Source organism: Phalacrocorax aristotelis, chromosome 7 (assembly GCF_949628215.1).
Source record: "Phalacrocorax aristotelis chromosome 7, bGulAri2.1, whole genome shotgun sequence".
Lineage (NCBI taxonomy): Eukaryota > Metazoa > Chordata > Aves > Suliformes > Phalacrocoracidae > Phalacrocorax > Phalacrocorax aristotelis.
In genome coordinates this window covers 27,156,053-27,174,817 of record NC_134282.1, presented here as the reverse complement: position 1 = coordinate 27,174,817, position 18,765 = coordinate 27,156,053, and the positions used below count along the sequence as shown (strand labels likewise).

Below are 18,765 nucleotides of genomic sequence, written 5' to 3'. Positions count from 1 at the left end.
CAGATTCTCTGCAAATGTAGAACAATTCCTTTACCTTAATTTGCCTTAGCTTATCCATCCTCAGCACAGAATGTGTTTTCTTTGGGAAAACAGAACTTAGAATTCTGCATGATTTTTTTGCCTTTGCTGCTTTCTTTAGAGCGCAGATCTGTGCTTTGCAAACTCTCATGCACTGACCAAAACTATACAACACTGTGTGTGCATGTATACTTTTTATTTACATGCACACACACATACAAGATCCCAGAATTTCCTGCTTTTATCTTGCACTTAAGTAAAAAAAAAAAAAAATCCCTATGTTTGAGATAACAGTTGTGGAGAATAGAACTCAGATTTTGAATTGTATTCTTCAGCATTTTGCAATTTTATCGATTTTTAGATACAGATCTAAAGTCTGACTTAGTATATTTTGCCACCATCTAGAATACGGACACATAAAACCTTTGGTTTTTATTTGTAGAAGTATTTAATTTTAAGAGAAACTAACATACTAGAGGAGATGGTCCAACATAAGATTTTTATTACTGTGTGAGAACTTCCATTAATTTGTCATCAAAAGGTCATGCAAAAGCCTTGATATTGTTTGTAGAATAGGACATTGGAGGCCTTTGTCTCTTCAGGTGGCCAAAAAAAAAAAAGTTCTGGGGAAGATTTGTTATTAGTAAAATTTTGAAGTTTTATACCTATATTGACGCAGGAATCTAAAATGTTTTACAAAATGGACAAACTGTGCTTTCATTGCTACAAGCTGCAAATAGCTCATAGATAGTAAGCTTCACGTTAGAGGTATATGGTTTTCATCCAGCTCCTGTCTGATTCTGGTAAAGTTCTGACCAGGCAGTCTTTTATTCATGCCTGTGCTCTTTTGGATTGTCTAGAGGCCAACGCTCACCTAAAAGGTCAGGATCTTTAGTTAGACTTAGGCAAAAACACGTAGATTGGAGCTGGCTTGTGTCCAGCTAGTTAGGAGATTGTGTGAATCTTTTGCACAGATTTCTTTTTGGGGCTAAAATCAGGATTGCATTCACAATTGAAGTTTAGCACTTGTTTTACAAAGCTGGCATGTTCTGAAATCTCCTAGGTCCTAGTGAATTCCTCTGCAATGCCTAGGTCTCTGAGATTTCCACTCACCTTAAGTTTTCCTTCTCAGTAATCTGACTTGGTTTTATTTCAGCTGTTACTGTGTTCATTTACAAAAGTAATGCCTCTTGGATACAGGTTTAAAAGTAAACCTGCAACTTGTCCTTTGTTTCTTCTTTTACTGCAGCGTAGTTTTGTTAAACTAAGCAAAATGAGTGTGAGGACTATTTCTGAGTAGCTTGGTAATAGTCGTTTTCTCTGTGTGTTTATAGGCACAGATGTGAATGCTACAGTAATAGATGAAAATGACCCTATTGATGAAGTGCAAGGATTTCTGTTTGGAAAACTAAGGTAAAACTCAGTTTTAAGTTTTTGGTCTTGGTCGTATCAAAAAACTTAGTGCACAGATGCTGATGTTTTGCTTCGTTGTTATTTTTAAAATGTCTTAAGTTATCCGTATGTGTTAGCGGCATACTTTTTCATATGTTAGTTTCTTTGAATTAGAAGCAGACTTGCTTATGGGAAACCACAGAAGTTTTTTTACCCTCATACCCTTTTAGGCAGTTGTATCCTGACTTGACAGAAGAGCTGAAAGAGCTTAGAAAACACCTCGTGGAAAGTACCAATGAAATGGCACCTTTGAAAGTGTGGCAGTTACAAGGTAATCTTTATGAAGACTTCCAGTTTGTACTGTAAAAACTCAATGTAAACATATCTCCTTGTGTTCTAAGCAAATGAGATTGCTAGTGGCTGCATACAGTTGAGAGTGTTTGACTTCAAATTCTTGCTTTGGCAAATACTGGATTTCCTAAAGCGCCTTTGTAGAGTCCTGTTGAAATAGCTTTTAGAAAGATTGTTGCACAGGACTTCTGACGTGAAGTTTGCTTTCTATACTGTGAAGTACAGTAAGCCACTTGCTCTTAAACTGACCGGTTCTATGATCTGCTAACTGCAGAAAAGCAAAGGAAACGTAAATTTTCTTTCCATGGTCACATTCCTTGTGTGGAAACCTGAGATTTCTCAAGACCAAAGGAATACTGTATTTCAAAAGCATCTGTATGCAACTATGGCCTGTTTCCCTGGAAATCATATGTAGAGGCCTGTGGAAAGGCTTTTCATCCTCTGAAAAAAAGAGTAATTGGAAACACTGACCATATGTTGTAGCCACGGAGAATATACTTACATCCAACAGATGGCTGTTTATATTTCTAGCTTGTGAAACAAGTACCCAGTCCCCTTCTGAAGGGCAGATCCTCCCACCTCAGCCAAAAGAAAAGGTGATGATCTGGACTAATTGAAGCAACCTGTAGACACTGGTTCATTTTGAAAGGGTTACTTAACTTCAAAGCAACAAATAGAAGTTGAATACAAGGAATAAGGCTGAAAATATCTAAAGGTGCAGATAAAAAATGAATTTTCATAGGTAGCAAATAAGCAAAGAAGTTGAAAGCTAAAGTTACGATGACTCTGCGTTGGCTTGTTTTCAGTTTAGAGTTCTTGACTTCTGTTTTTTTCCACTTCTAGATTTAAGTTTTCAAACTGCTGCTCGCATTTTGACTGCTCCCCCTGTGGATGCTTTGATGGTCATGAAAGATCTCAGTCAGAACTTTCCTACAAAGGCCAGGTAACTTTGAGTTCTAGGAAGTTTTCTTACTATCTTTTTTCTGAGTAGAAACTGAGACAGGCAGCATTGGTTGGGTTAATGTCCAATTCTCCATTTCGCTGGAATCAAACACTGGGGCATGTTTATGCAGAGAAGTTCTTCAGCCTATGGTTACAAAGCGGATCTTACAGTGTTTTTCTTGATGGCAGTTGATGTGGACTGGTGGAAAATTTGATGGAATTATCCGTGCTGTTTTGACGTGAAACACTTCTGAACCTTTTGCATCAAGTCCCCAAGAATTTATTGGGCAGGTTTTCTGTTTGGTAGCTTTAAGGCTTATCTATTCACTGGATCCCACTCTTCTGGGATCCACTTTGCCAAACGGGCCAATCAGTCTCATGTCAGAGACTGATGTACAATTCCAGTGGTTTTTGTACTTTGTCAATGACTGTCTTGAGCATATTCAAATTAATTTCAAGAAATTCGGTCATCTGGCCTGCCCAACCAGTCTAGACATATTTCTTTTGATAAATTCCATCACATGGGTCATGAAGATGGTATTATAGGAGCTCCTCCTTTTTGAATAGGTGGAGATATACCTGAGAGTAAAGAGAAACTGAATTCTGGCCTTATTTCCCATTAGCTGATGTTAAGATGGTACTATTTATAGCTTCTTAAGGTAGGCATTGCACTCCGATTGCATTTTTTGTCAGATCTGACTAAGCTGTACTTGCCTGTTCTGTGATGATACAATCACTAGATCCGGTGTGAGGAAAGGAATGAGAACCCACAATGAGGAGTGAAATCCCCGTATTTTCTGCCGCCAGCCTCCACCTCTACCTTTCTGGCAGCTGCCCACTTTTATTACGGTTAATGTGAAATTAGACAGTGAGAGCTGGCATGTGGTTAACACTTTTATGTTCTGTTGAATTACATATAAGAAAAAATAGTGCATCCTACTGTTTAATGGTACCACAAAGTGCAAGTGCTTCTGATTGCCCCTCTTTATACTAGGATACAAAATATATTTATATATAAGGCACAAAATGTAGGATAAGTAGATATCTAATCTATCCATTAGGTAAACAGAAAGATGATTGACAGCGTGTTTTTATTTCTGTAGAGCCATAACAAAAACAGTTGTTTCTTCGGAACTCAGAGCAGAAATTGAAGAGAACCAAAAGGTAATGTTTCCAGAAAGTAACGTACTGCTTTTTGTAGTTACGTTTTAATATAAATTCAAGCTTTGGAAAGAATGATTCTATTTAAAAGTTTACGTTTTGCTCAAAATAACGACTCGGTATTTTCACACACAACTTTGTCGTAGCGTGCAGCTGGGAAGTAAAGAAGTGGTGGATTTTCAAACATGGATTAGGAATAATTTAGCTTGTTTGCTCAAATATGAAAATATAGATAATAAATTTTCTGAGATCACTGTGTTGGGGAATGATGATACGGGGTTTTGTTCACAGAGCTGCCCCTACAATGATTGTTGACAGTAGTCTAGTGTTCTGATAGTTATTTGGCAATCACTTGTTAATGTATATGAAAGTGACCTTCTGTTTGGTGTCTGAACTCAGAATCTGGTAACTGCACTTATTTACCTTTACAAAATTAAGTACAATGAAAGTACCGTGGTGTTAACCCCAGGGGAAAATATTTACAGAAAACATACAGCATAGGTGTTCTTAGGATTTCCATGCAGACTGTCTTAATCTGATCTGCAGGACAGGACTGTGTCAAAAATTAAGCAGTAGAAATTTTCATGTCTATGTCACATCAGTCTTTACTTAGTTTCTGAATTACACATTTGTAGTGATGACTTAGCAGCTAAAGTTGTATAGAGATGGTTAATATGTTTCTTGTAGGGCTGTGCCTGCCGGGTGGCCTTCCTTCAGTCTCTGACCTAGTTCTTGAGTAGTATAGCAGATGTGTAAAGCCTGAATGTCATAGCACTACTTGTCCTGGGTAATAGTTAAAAAGAGGCTGACTTCTAGTTACTGATACTAGCATTTGATTGTATTCTGAACTTCTCAAAAGCAACTAGATATTGAAAGTGTGAGTGCTTTTTAGCAGAAGTTATTAGAGTAAAAATGTAGTTACATTTTTAGATTGTTTTAAAATGTCTGAGCTAGATGAAATGTAGCTTGTTTGAAAGCTATTGCTTGAAGAGCAAATATATTAAGCACCTTCTTACAGGTTTAAAGATGCAGAAGAAATTTAATTCTCATTACCCAATTTGAGATTGTGTTTAGATACCTGAATTCATCAGTGTTTACGAGGAAGTCATGGAATAAGCTTGAAACCTTCTGCTGTGGCTTAGAATGATTCATACTCTGTGGAGGAAAAGGTTCCAATGTTGGTACTTTGAGAGTGAAACTAGTGAAGGAATAACATTTAACAGCTGTCCAAGGAAGCCTACATGTATGCTTTGGAACAGAATAATAAAAAACCCCCGAGGTTATGAGGAGCCTCTGGAGGTCACTGAGTAGGCTCTGGCGTTTGCAGAAAAACGTTTCAACTGCTCTGTTGTGTACTTGGCATCAGCAAAGTACTGGAAAAAACAGTAGCCACTTGGGAATTTTGTACAGGCTTTGTACAGAACTTTGTTGGATTACAAAGCACCTGGTAGTGCAGTCTGGATAGAGTGCGAAATAGAAGTGTATGATGGTAATAAAAACAAAGCCAAGCAACAGCTTTTGTTATGTGATCTATGCTGATCTATTCCTACATTTCAGTCTCACTTGGTATTAGTAGAAAAAAATAAAAAGTATGTTGAGTACACACTTATGTCTATTTAAAATCTAATCGATGATATTTGGCTAGTCTAGTAGTAAATGCAAAGTTACCTGAAATCTACTTACAAGTCCCCTGAGATTCCTGTTCTGAAAGAGAAATCCCTTGTTGTTCAATAGCGATAAAATCAGAAAAGAAGGGATGCGGTTTGACACTGTCGTCCGGTGTGGTTCTGGAAGGGACAAAGTATAGAATGTAAGTGCAAGCTAAAGCTACCTGGTGGCTTTTCTGTTATGTGTTAGATCAGACTGGTCCACAGGTAAATCCATGATTTTGTGGATTCATTTTTATTCAAAGTATGTCTAGGCTACTAGATCCAGAGCTGGCTAGATCTAACCCTGCCCCTTAAAGCTATTCTTTGCATGACGCAGTTTGTGTGGATATTATTTGATAGTGAAGTTCACTGCTATTCCTGAGTTATAGTTTACTAAGTAATTATCCACACAAAGATACAATTTAACACTGCATGTACTCAGCTCTTCTCTGGGAGCTTTTTTAGTTAATGAAATATATAAATTCTTCCTGATGCCGCTTTCCTGTTCTTGGTACTTCACATGGTACTTTGCCATTCCTCTGTTTGCTTTGCTCCCATTCTCCATGATAGTAGTGTTTTTAAATATCCAAATACTATGTTTCTCCTTCAGTGTTCATCGTGCCTCTTAACAGAGTTTTGTAACTGGTACTGCAAGGCAAAAATGACATTGCTTTCTTCCAATACCTCTAAGTTTCTAAACAGAATGTTTCATGCAACAGTTGGGAAATTTGCTTGAGGACGACTGTTTTATTCACCTCTCCTGATTCAAAATTGTTCTCTGGGGTGGTGCCTCAATTCAGGGGCAAGTATCCACTCAAATGGGGTGCTGCTTAGAGGTACCTGGAAGAAATTCCAAAATATTGGTAAGCCTTTTTCCATTTGTGTGTTTCCCGATTTTGGGGAGATCAGACTACAATGGCAGCCCATCTGCTTTTCATTGATGACACATCCACTAGGTCAGGACTTCACTGGTACCTTAAACACAGTAGTTAGCTCCACTAGTGAGTGCCATGCAATATCCAGCAGTTTAAGTCTGTTCTGCCTAAAACCTTGTGTTAAAAGCTAAGACAGGTAACTGGATGCTATTTGTCCATCTACTTAGTGGACTGTCAGCTAAAAATTGAATTACTTCTCGCAAGCATTTCTAATTATTTAAGCTGAGTATATTGAAAAAGCCTACTCAGGGACTTTCCAGTGCACTACCGAATCATGTAGAAAGAAACAGAAGTCCTGTTCACGTATCTGTGCACTAAATGGCTTCAGTTGTTTTTCCCTCTGGTATGGATGTGCGCACAAAGTCAGCAAAGACTGTAGTTGAGAAGTAATGTAATGCAATAAGGGAGATAAAATCTACAATTTTGACACATCAAACTAGTAATTTTTTTTCTGTGCAGGGCATTTGTCTAATGACCACCTACTTTCTTTCAGTATTTCAAAGGAACGTTAGGGTTACAACCAGGAGATTCTGCCCTGTTTATCAATGGACTACTTATTGATTTAGACACTCAGGACATATTCAGGTATGAATGTTTTATTTTTCAGAATAATTGTATCCTATTTAGGAGCTTGCGTCCTGCTTGTGCATAGATAATAAAGTAATTTAGATAGTTTTGAACTTTCTTCACAAAGTCTATGTCTAAACTAGGTTTAATTGTTAAGTACTGGAAAAAGAAAATCATGTTTCCCTCTCTTATGCAAGTGCATTTCTAACAAAAAAGCTGATGTGAATATTGGAATACCCTTGAATACTGGAATGGGAAGTCACCTTTGTACTGTTCTTTTGATCTGCGCTGTGACTAGCAAGATTTTGGTCTCTGAGACTGTCAAGATGGAGATCTTATTCTGAAGGCAGTATACTGATTCTCAAAGGATAAACCACTGTGAAGTTTTCCTCTGAAAACTACCCTATATTTTTGTCAAGATTTGTTTCAATAATGTGGAATTGAAATTACATATGTATATCATGCTTTATTTATCTTGATTTAACGTAGTTTTTCCTAGAAAGGTTTAAGTTATCTCATGTTTCTTAGGACAGTTAGAAATAGGTGCTAAATAAGAAGTAATCTGCAGACATGGCAGACTTGTTTGTACCTTTCATTGGTTAACCCTTAGGACAAAAGCAAGTTATTTGCTGTGTTTTTAAAATTCAACAGAATTTTTTTCTTCTCCTTCCAGCTTGATTGATGTGCTACGCAATGAAGCCCACGTTATGGAAGGCCTGCACAGCTTAGGAATTGAGGGTCTTTCCTTGCACAATGTTCTGAAGTTGAACATCCAGCCATCAGATTCTGACTACGCTGTGGACATCAGAAGCCCTGCTATTTCAGTGCGTATGGGTTTATGTAAGGAATACCTTATTTGCCATTGGGCAGTGCATTCTTAAGCTGTCAGGTGAACTTTTGTTCTTATCTCACAGTCAGCTCTGAAATGCAGTGAAGAAAAGAAGAAAAGTAAAATGATAAATATAATTAGCTCTTCTAAAAAAGCTTATCTTTTTATTCATGCAGTTCTCAATAGTGTCTGATTTTTAAAATATTTCACAGTCTCAGACTTGAGCAGGAGGACTGTCAATCATTTAAATGCCTTTATTTTTTCTTAGTGGATCAACAATCTTGAAGTTGACAGTCGGTATAATTCCTGGCCTTCCAACGTGCAAGAACTGCTGCGTCCCACGTTTCCAGGCGTGATCAGACAAATTAGAAAAAACTTCCATAATTTTGTAAGTAGTGATCTGACTAGAAATGAAATGTGCATTTTTTTCAACAGCAGGGACATGAGCTTTTGCAATTTACCTACGTATATGCTGGATTCCCTGTTGCTTAAATATCTTCAGAGAGGATGCTTTTCTAAAAGCTTTTGTTCTACACATACTAGTAGGGTATGGCTGAGATTCAGACATTACTGAGCATGATTCTCTGGCATCTATCAGATGCCAAAAATTGCTTCATCAACAGAAAAAAATTATCATCTGACAAGTGAGAATTTGGTGCATCTCAAGTTGGTTAAGGAAATCCCTCAAATTTATTAATTACTATCTTAACAGGGTTAAGACCACCTCAGTTTTTTCAGTTAGAAAGCATTCTTGCACCAAGACTTCAAAAGATGATAGTCAGCCCTCAGCTTAATCCCAGGTGTCCTTTTAGTCCTTAGGTAAACTACTTAAAGGTAGATCTCATAAGCAGTTTGTAAATTCTGTACTGTAACTCTTCTCTTGAGGCAGAGTGGCCCCATAGGAAAAAGGACTCCTCTGATTAGTGGCAAACAGGGACTTGAACCACCTCAAGCTGTGGGAGCATTCATGTGTTATCTTTTCCTCTGGAGTTCAGCACTTCTAACACTGAAATTATTAATTGAAAAGGCAATACGTGGCATGAATAAAGGGCCCTGAATTAATTCTGAATGGCCCAGTTCTGTCTGGGTTTGGGCTTGCTCTGAGAATGTCTTAGCAGCATTGGCTCTGCACAGGGTTAGGCATTTGCCAGAGCTGAGGAACACAGTATTGCTCTGCTTATCACCCACGTACATCTTAATGGTTGGATTTGTGTACATGCAGAGGCAGAAGCCTAGATGCTAGGGGATACTGAGGTAAAAATGAAGTACATGGAGTCTGGTCTCTTCTGGTTAAAGGAGTGGTTTAGACAGGGTGTTTTAGACAATAGACTTAATAGTTTCTTCTGAAGTCTTTATTTAGCGGGCCTCATCTCCCTGGCAGTGTATAAAATAGGACTGATGATAATTCTGCACTGAGATGTGACTGAAGCTCTCTCTCAAAAACCCGTATCTTGACTTTTTAAGGCAAGAGAAACTTTTCATTTGCAATTTATATGCAGGTGCTGATAGTAGATCCTGCTCATGAGACCACAGCAGAATTACTGAATGTGGCGGAGATGTTCTTCAGTAACCACATCCCACTGAGGTAATTGCTGTGTTTTAATGGGAATTTTTTTACATCAGTTTTATTTCTGAGAGTTTTGCAACTGTAAAATTCTCATTGCTAGGAGACTGTGGAAATGTCAGATATCTTATATTGGTGGTTGGGAAAGGCATTTACTAAATACTGTTTCTTATTTAAAATCTTTTTAATATAACCTTTGCTACTAGCAAAACAAGAGTTCAGTTTCTTTAACAGTCGAAAAGAAACTTAAAAGCAAGTGCTTTGAATGAAAGAGAGATGAAAAGCAAGATTCTGACAGACTCACCATAAGAGCTTATATGTCCTAAGTTTGATTCCTGGTTGCTCTGCTCAAAATCTTATCAGTCTGTTCCAGAAAAAGCCGTTGTCTGTGATGATGATGACAGCTGACAGTTGTATGAAGAGTTGATTATTTATTTGTATAATAGATTTGTGACCTGGAGATTTGTTTGGTTGCAGGATAGGACTAGTCTTTGTGGTTAATGACTTGGAGGATGTTGATGGACTTCTGGATCCCGGTGTTGCCCTCCTTAGGGCATACAACTATGTGGCACAAGAAATGGACAATAATTACGCTTTCCAGACTGTCATGTCTGTAAGTATTAATTTTAAAGGGAAATTAATGTTTTAATATTTTTCATGTAAGATTACATTAATGTGCTAATATGCAGATAATATAATAATTTTTTCTTTGATTTGGTGAGTATTCAGATTATCTCCCGATACTAGTACCGCACAATACATGTTTCTTTGATCCCTGAGGTCCCTTCCAACCTGTGATTCTGTGATTCTTTGTGAAGTGCTTCTGACCTAACTTTAGCAAGTGAGACTAGATATAAATGTGACACTTAACACTTTTGCACATTTTTCTGGTCCTGCCTCTGCTTGTTCTTTCAATGAATTCTAAACTGCCGTATCCCTTCAATATTATAATCTGTTTTGACCAGTTCCTGCTGCATACTTTTGCCACATCAAAGGATAATATAGGTGCTAGTAAATGCATTTTCACTTCTGGTTTGACATTGTCACACAAATCTACAAGCTGGGATATACTGTAACATTAAACTACTGATGACTTTTATTCTCTTTTTTTTTTATGTATTTGTAAGTCAAAATAAAATCTTGTGCCTTCAAGAGGTAAGCAGTTACCTACTTTAAATGTGAGGTCTGGTGTATTGTTTTTAAACATATCTTGAGAAGGGAAGGGTAGCTCTTTGGATATGCTTTACTTGAGTTTTTTTTCCCCTGAGCACTACTTTTTCCCCTCAAATACCTTTTCTAATTAAAGAGGCAAGCTATTATTTAAAGGAATATATATTTACCTCCTTCCAGTCAATGGAATGACTACGAGGTAAAGCAGTACAATTATATGAGCTACAGGTGCTTAGGACCTGTTACTGCAGCTAATAAATATGAAAATATTTATTAGCAATAAATATTTTTGCAGTCTGTCTAATAATGCCTTATTACTGGAGTACAGGTGGCAGGTCGACTTGACTTTGGTAAGGACAGAAGCTTTACTGTTGCAGCTATAAATTTGTATTTGTATCCCCCTTTCAGATATATAACAAAGTAAAAACAGGAGATCAGCTGAAAGTGGAGCATGTGGTTAGTGTCCTTGAGAAACAGTATCCTTACGTGGAAGTCAACAGCATTCTGGGAATTGATTCTGCCTATGATCAAAACAGAAAGGTAAGAATTCATTAAATAGAGCTTTTTTTCTCTTTTGTTGTTTCAACACTATTTTGAAAATATACTTAAGTACAGTTTCCTGATCTAATTCTCTTACTAACCAGACAGCTATTTTGTTATCACATTGGGTGACTTTTAGTAATACTTTTATGAATATTTATGTTCAGCACAAAGCTTTATGTAATGTAAATAGACTATATTGTCTCCCAAGAGGTGAAACAGAAGAGTAATCACCTCAAGTGTATGTATACAAATGCATGCAGTCTAGGTAACAAACAGGAGGAACTGGAGCTCCGTGCCCACTCAGAAGGGTATGACATCATAGGAGTAACTGAAACATGGTGGGACAACTCAAATGACTGGGGGATCGTAATGGGTGGTTGCAGGCCCTTTTGTAAGGACAGGCAGGGTAGAAGAGGTGGAGGAGTTGCACTCCACATTAAGGAACACCTTGAATGTATCGAAGTCAACTATGGTGATTGCAACTGCTCTACCGAATGCCTCTGGGTTAAAGTCAAAGGGGTCGTCTCCAAGCAGGACCTCACAGTGAGCATCTGCTATTGACCTCCTAACCACGATGACAAAGCCAACAAAGCGATATTTGGGGCACTAAAGCAAGCTTCTGGCCAACAGAACCTGGTCCTGATGGGTGACTTCAACTACCCAGACATCTGCTGGAAGAACAATACGGCAGCTTGGATGTCATCCACCAAGTTCCTGGAATGTATAGAGGACTGTTTCCTGACACAAACGTTAGATGTGCCAACCAGGAAGGAGGCGCTGCTAGACTTGCTATTCACAAACCGAGAAAGCCTGCTTTGTAATATCTGTTAGTGATAGCCTTGGCTGCAGTGACCACAATATTGTGGAGTTCAGGATCCTGCTGAGCAGGCGGAAGGTCAGGTCTAAGACAAGGGTTCTGGATTTTAGAAGAGCAAACTTCAGTTTGCTCAGGGCTCAGTTGGGAGGGATTTGATGGGAAGCTTCCATGGAAGACAAAGGAGCTAGTGAGTGCTGGGAATTCTTCAAGAACTCTCTATTGGAAGCACAAAGCCAGTTTATCCCCTACAAAGGAAAGGGAAATAAGTGGAGCAAGAGGCCCCCATGGCTCAACCATGACCTTCTGGGTCTACTCAAATTCAAAAGGGAAGCATACCAGAGATGGAGAAGTGGAGGATTATCCGCTGAGAACTACAAGGGCATTGCCAGAGTGTGCAGAGATGCAGTTAGAAAAGCAAAAGCCCAACTGGAATTGAAACTGGCTGTAGACATGAAAAATAACAAGAAAGGTTTCTTCAGGCTTGTCAGCCATAAGCAGAAAAAGAAGGAAAACATAGGCCCACTGTTAAACAGAAAAAGGAGAGTCAATCACCAATGATGCAGAAAAGGCAGAGGTACTCAACAGCTTCTTCACCTCTGTCTTTACCAACACTGTTGGATCCCAGGCTTTGGGAACAAATTTGCTGGTTGATCCAAACACCGACCCACCATCAGTGAAGGAAGAGTTAGTATATGAATTGCTACAGGAGCTTGACCCCTACAAATCGATGGGCCCTGACACCATCCATCTGAGGGTGTTGAGAGAGCTGGCTGACATCATCGCAAGGCCACTCTCCATAAGCTTTGAGAAGTCGTGGAGAACAGGGGATGTCCCAGAGGACGGGAGAAAGGCAAATGTTACCCCTGTCTACAAGAAAGGCTCCAGGGAGGATCTGGGTAACCATAGGCCCATCAGCCTTACTTCAATCCCTGGGAAAGTTATGGAACGAATCCTCCTGGGGCCATCACAAGTCAAACGAAGCACGTGATTAGGAAAAGCCAACATGGCTTCACTAAAGGAAGATCGTGCTTGACAAACCTGATGGCCTTCTTTGACAAAGTGACTTGCCTGGTTGACATGGGGCAGGCGGTGGACACTGTCTACCTGGACTTCTCTAAGGCCTTTGATATGGTCCCCCACAGCCTCCTCCTGGAGAAATTGATGCATTATGGCCTAGACAAGTGGTCTGTGAAGTGGGTGGGGAACTGGCTGACAGGCTGCACCCAAAGATGCACCCAAAGGAAAAAATAGCTCCTTTTCCAAGTGGCAACCTGTCACTAGTGGAGTCCCCCAGGGATCAATATTGGGCCCAATGTTATTCAATATTTTTATAAGTGATCTGGATAACAGGATCAAGTGTAGCCTGATGAAGTTTGCGGATGACACCAAGTTGAATGGGGAAGCAGACACTCCAGAAGGGAGAGCTGTTCTGCAGGAAGATGCTGGAAGAGTGGGCCAGCAAGAACCTTATGAAGTCAACAAGGACAAGTGTAAGGTCATGCACCTGGGAAAACATAATCTGGGAGTGCAGCACAGACTGGGATCCACCTGGCTGGAGAGCAGCTCTGTGGAAAGGGACCTGGGGGTCCTGGTGGACAGAAAGCTCAACATGAGTGAACAGTGTGCTGCTGCAGCCAAGAAGGCCAACAGGATGCTGGGTTGCATCAAAAAGGGCATCACCAGCAGAGATAAAGAAGGCATTATCCCGCTTTACTCAGCGCTTGTCAGGCCACAGCTGGAGTACTGTGTACAGTTCTGGTGTCCGCTATACAAAAAGGATGTGGACAGGCTGGAAGGGGTCCAGAGAAGGGCCACCAAGACAATCAAAGGACTGGGAAGCCTGCCATATCAGGATAGGCTGGGAGAGCTGGGTTTGTTCAGCCTTGAGAAAAGGAGGCTCAGAGTGGATCTCATCACCATGTACCAGTACTTAAGGGGTAGCTACAAAGAAGATGGAGACTCCCTTTTTCATGGAGTCACATGGAGAGGACAAGGGGGAATGGACACAAGTTGCTCTTGGGGAGATTCCAATTGGACACGAGAGGGAAATTTTTCACATTGAGAATAGTCAACCATTGGAATAATCTCCCCAGGGAAGTGGTTGACTTGGCCACGTTGGACACCTTTAAGAGTTGTCTGGACAGGGTGCTGGGCCATCTTGTCTAGACTGTGCTCTTCCTAGAAAGGTTGGACTAGATGATCCCTGAGGTCCCTTCCAACCTGTGACTCTCTGTGACTCTCTGTGACTCTCTGTGACTCTCTGTGACTCTCTGTGACTCTCTGTGACTCTCTGTGACTCTCTGTCTCATTTTTAAAAATCTATATGTATAGTACCTGAATCAAGATAACTTTATTGTGACTCAAGTCACGCTTTCATTCTGGTATGCGGACTTCAGTAGAGTTTAAAATTGCTTGAAAAAAATCAAGATGATGGAATGGTTCATAAGAAAAACAAGATGCTTAATATCTGGGAGGGATTGGTGTGGGTTTTCTCTGTTGGTATTTGCATGTTGTGTGAGGTGAAGTAATGATGATGAATTCAGAATGCCTTTCCTATAGCAATGCATTCAGCAATCTTCCTCAAATAATTCCTTAAGTTATTTTTAGGAGAAAACAGGGACAGCAAATCACTATTGGATCACTTACATGTGAGATGAAGCAGATTTTATCTGGGATTCTATAGAGGGATGGTTTGGTATTTTTGTTGAATATTCTAAAAGAATGAAAATACCAGCTAGAAAAGCTCTGTAACACATATGATAACTGCCTACATCTGTAAATATAAGAAATGCAGTCAGGGTTGTGTAAATATGCACATTTGCTTTCCAGCTTCTGATGTAGTGAAGGGAAATGAAACCTAATAAAAATAAGGCAGACATTTTTGTATGACAGGAGAGGCCTTTTTAGTTTACATTCTAGACACCATATCAAACCCAGACAAAACAGAAGCAATGCCCCTGCCAAGAAACTCCTAACACATGTGAAGTGCTCTCCACAAGGCTTGAGAGGCCATTCTGGAGTCCTTGCTGCAACTGGTGTAGCTGACACCATTCAGCACAACCACATCTTAAAACATTGCAAAGCCTTCCGATAAGGAAGGAAGCCTTTAGAAAGAGCTTGTCTCCATATGAAGGACACAAGTTAAAATAACACTGAGCACTCTTTCATGTGGTCTGAGCTTTGTCCTATTTGTGTCTTTGAAAGGTTATGAAAGCCCTCCATAAGAATCTCTGAACAGTAAGAACCTGATTAACCTCAGTCCATAACAGAGTATCAATAATGATGGTGCATTTTTCAGTGGTTACATGAAATGGGGAAATCTGTCTTGACATAATAATCCCCTCCCCCACAAGTTTAAGAAACGTGGTGTTAAAAAATAAAAAGAAGAAACCTCTGCCCTGTCTTACAATGCTATTAATGCTTGCATTGTATTTGCTTCCATATGCAAAGTCAGATTTCCTGTTGTGTGTTTTTTGCTATTACCAGAAAGTACGCATTAGAATTAGTTTATTTACAGTATGAACTTAATGGAGTTAACACTTCTGTATTATGAAGCAACTTTTTTCTTTTGAAGCTCTGAAAGACAGGACATCTGCATGTAAGATACGGGAAGTGTCTTATGCACTGTGAAATATTCTCTCTATCATATAAAAGCTGGAAGGACATGGAAACGTTATGAACCCTTGTGGTAATGGGCTGACGTGGTAAAGCTACTTTTCCTGTATTTAGGCAGCAAGAAGTTACTACGAGCAAACGGGTGTAGGTCCTCTTCCTGTTGTGCTGTTCAACGGAATGCCTTTTCAAAAAGATCAGCTGGATCCTGATGACCTAGAAACTGTGACAATGCACAAAATCCTGGAAACCACAAGCATATTCCAGCGAGCTGTGTACCTGGTAGGTGCTGAGTTCAGCTGTGACTTTAGAAAGAAATAAGATTTGGAAAAACTGACTCAGAAGTCCCTGAATATGTAATACACAAGACAACATAACTTGTGTAATTACTTGATTTGGTTTTTTGCTGCTGTTACTGTTTTGTTTGTCTGGTGTTTGGTTTTGTGTTTTTGTTCTTTTTTTTTTTTAAAGTTATCTAAGGCAAATATACACGTGAAATAACAAATATTGCTGCTTCTTTCTTCTTCCCTTCAGGGTGAATTATCTAATGACCAAGATGTGGTTGAGTATATCATGAACCAGCCTAATGTTGTTCCAAGAATTAACTCAAGAATCTTAATGTCTGACAGAGAGTACCTAGATCTGACAGGAATGAGTAAGGGATGCTTTTAATTGCATTAAACCTGAAGTATCTGAGTCAGTGTCTTTTGCTGTTCTGATGGAAAGCTCTCGTGGAAAAGTATTAACATCACCCCAAGGGATGTTCTAGCCCTGGTGCTAGGGAAGACGTTATGTACAATAACAACATTAATGTCTATAGATTTTTCAGAACGTGAATTTGTTTTGATTTTATACAAACCTTTAGGGAAATATGACTCATGAAGCTGAGAAATCAGCAATGGTACAAAAGCCAAGAACAGTCATATAATGTATAAAGTAACAGCTTGTTTCTTATTTCTGAGCTTTTGAGCAGAGATTGACAGTCATCTCTGGAATTACGTAAGATTTGCTGTGCCATATATTCGAGAACTTTTCACGGCTAAATTTATTAACACCCAATGCAGTGACTTTGCTGTAATGACAGCATTGCAGAAACTACCTTTTTTGAGTTGCTTGAAAAACAGCAACACAGTGGGTTTTTAAATATGTATTATTTCAATAAACTAACTTCAACTAGGTGAGACTTGAACAATTCTTTCAACTGTCTTTGGCATATCAAATATGCAGTGTAGTTATTAACGTAACTTATGAGACAACACAAATACATTCCTCAGCTTATTATGTCTCATTTCCACTGTTAATATATAAAAAGCAGTATCACGAGGAACAAAATGGGATGTGTTCTTAATGTTCTGGTAATAGTAGTGATTTTTCTTCGTTTTACATGGAATAGTTTGCTTTGGCATCTAATGCTTTTTTTCTTCCTCAGATAACTTTTACATAGATGACTTTGCTAGATTTACCACGCTGGATTCCAAAGATAAGACAGCTGCTGTTGCAAACAGCATGACCTACTTAACAAAGAAAGGTAGTATCTTCAGTGGGTTACAAATCCAAATCTAATCTGATGTGTGTTTCCAAGTGTATATACAGTACTCAGCACATGCACTGAGCCTTCTTCAGGCTTGTGGGTAATGGCGCAATCTAAGTGTTAAAAAGAAATATCTTTTTTTTTGTTATATATAAGGCATGCCATCTACATGGAACAAGAATGTTCCCCTCTTTAAACCCAACCTTCAATGAATAATGAAGTCCCAGCCAACCTGGTCTTGCTGTATTGCAAATGAAATGCAGAAATGCAGCAGTGCAAGCTCTGATCCTGCAGTGATACTCACTAGAAAAATACAAAAGGCGTTCTAGCGCTCTCTCTCTCTCATAATTCAAAATTATTAAACGTTACATGGATTCAGAAGAAATTGTTATTGCCCATTATATAAGACAATACCTAATGTGGTCTGTGCTGTTTTTATTGCTCCAGTGCATGTACTGCTTTTTCAATTATAGTATAGTTTTATTACACTTATACATTAAGTCTCCTGTCAGTGTTAAAACTCATCTGTATTTTTCAATGCAAGAAGTGCATGCACAGACATAATACAGAGCTTAATCAGGCCTTCCCTATATCCAGTTCAGTTAGGAATCGTAAATAAGCTGCTGTCATTTGAACCAATTCCTCTTGTTCCTGTCTGTCTTCTTTACTAGACTCTCACAGTTTCCCCAATACTATGTCCAGCCACTGCCACCCGCATGCACTGCCTTAAATGTTCCCATTGCTCCTTCTGTCTATATTTGCCCTTGGCTCATGTTCAGTCACTTAGATCTGAACAGGTTTCTTACTTTCCCTTTGTAGAGTATTAATTAAACCTACATCTCTGTATGCTCATTTGAAAGGGTACATTAATTTGCAATCCCATGACTTGACAGTTTTGGGTCACTGCTCCTTCTGTCACTTAATAACTGGTATCTGATTACAGTGATGCTGTAGCACACTTATTTTCTAAAATAACAGGAAAGTTACACGTATTTCTGGCTCAGCAACAGTGTCATGCCAGTTTTTAAAGAGGGAAGACAACAGAGATGGTTAACATCCAAGTCGTAATGGCATGGCAGATTTTGCAAACGGTCTTCAGAATGATGCCTTCATGGTATGGTATTAAATTGGTAATACATAGTACAATTAATGCTGTAGTGTGAAAATAAAGCATCCATCTATTTGAAGGGAAGAAAAGGTCAAAGCTTATTCTAATAAAATTATCACAAACTTGTTGCACTTGAACTTTAGTTATTAATTTATGCCCAGTACGGTGCTGCAGCTTCTTGATACACATTGGGATTACTATTGAATTATTAATGTGTCTCTCCCCCTTTCCTTTCTGCTTTTTGACCAGGAATGTCTTCCAAGGAGATATATGGTAACTCACGCTTAAGCATTTCATATGTTGTTGTTCTGGGAATTTTCTGGTTCCTTTATAACATTGGCTTTCGAACCAGCAAGAAATCAAGAAAGCTCTTTAAATGCATGTTTGCTTCAGCACTTCTTTGTCTATACAAAACTGATTTTGTGAGCTAACAGCTTCAGTACAAAGAAGTGCTATGTCTGTACCCTAATTGGAATCTGTAAGTTATTTATAGGTTCCTTTATAATTTCTAAATTAAAAAGGTAGTAGACAAACAAAAAAACCCTAAAAAGCAAGCAAAGAAGAATTCTTTAAAAA

General features: G+C 38.9%; 1 protein-coding gene across 3 annotated transcripts in view; it reads left to right on the top strand.

The window, feature by feature from the left end:
- The window catches only part of UGGT1 (UDP-glucose glycoprotein glucosyltransferase 1), a 51,635-nt gene that overhangs the window by 9,787 nt on the left and 23,083 nt on the right, over window positions 1–18,765 (top strand). For 2 of the 3 annotated variants that reach the window (XM_075099369.1, XM_075099371.1), the window contains exons 9-22: window positions 1,353–1,431; window positions 1,641–1,741; window positions 2,605–2,704; window positions 3,807–3,867; window positions 6,942–7,033; window positions 7,689–7,839; window positions 8,113–8,232; window positions 9,344–9,429; window positions 9,886–10,021; window positions 10,987–11,118; window positions 15,668–15,832; window positions 16,085–16,205; window positions 16,980–17,078; window positions 18,439–18,462. In XM_075099369.1, the coding sequence (XP_074955470.1) occupies window positions 1,353–1,431; window positions 1,641–1,741; window positions 2,605–2,704; window positions 3,807–3,867; window positions 6,942–7,033; window positions 7,689–7,839; window positions 8,113–8,232; window positions 9,344–9,429; window positions 9,886–10,021; window positions 10,987–11,118; window positions 15,668–15,832; window positions 16,085–16,205; window positions 16,980–17,078; window positions 18,439–18,462 (1,467 nt within the window). The remainder of the gene's footprint in view (window positions 1–1,352; window positions 1,432–1,640; window positions 1,742–2,604; window positions 2,705–3,806; window positions 3,868–6,941; window positions 7,034–7,688; window positions 7,840–8,112; window positions 8,233–9,343; window positions 9,430–9,885; window positions 10,022–10,986; window positions 11,119–15,667; window positions 15,833–16,084; window positions 16,206–16,979; window positions 17,079–18,438; window positions 18,463–18,765) is intronic. The other variant, XM_075099370.1, reaches the window with a different exon arrangement.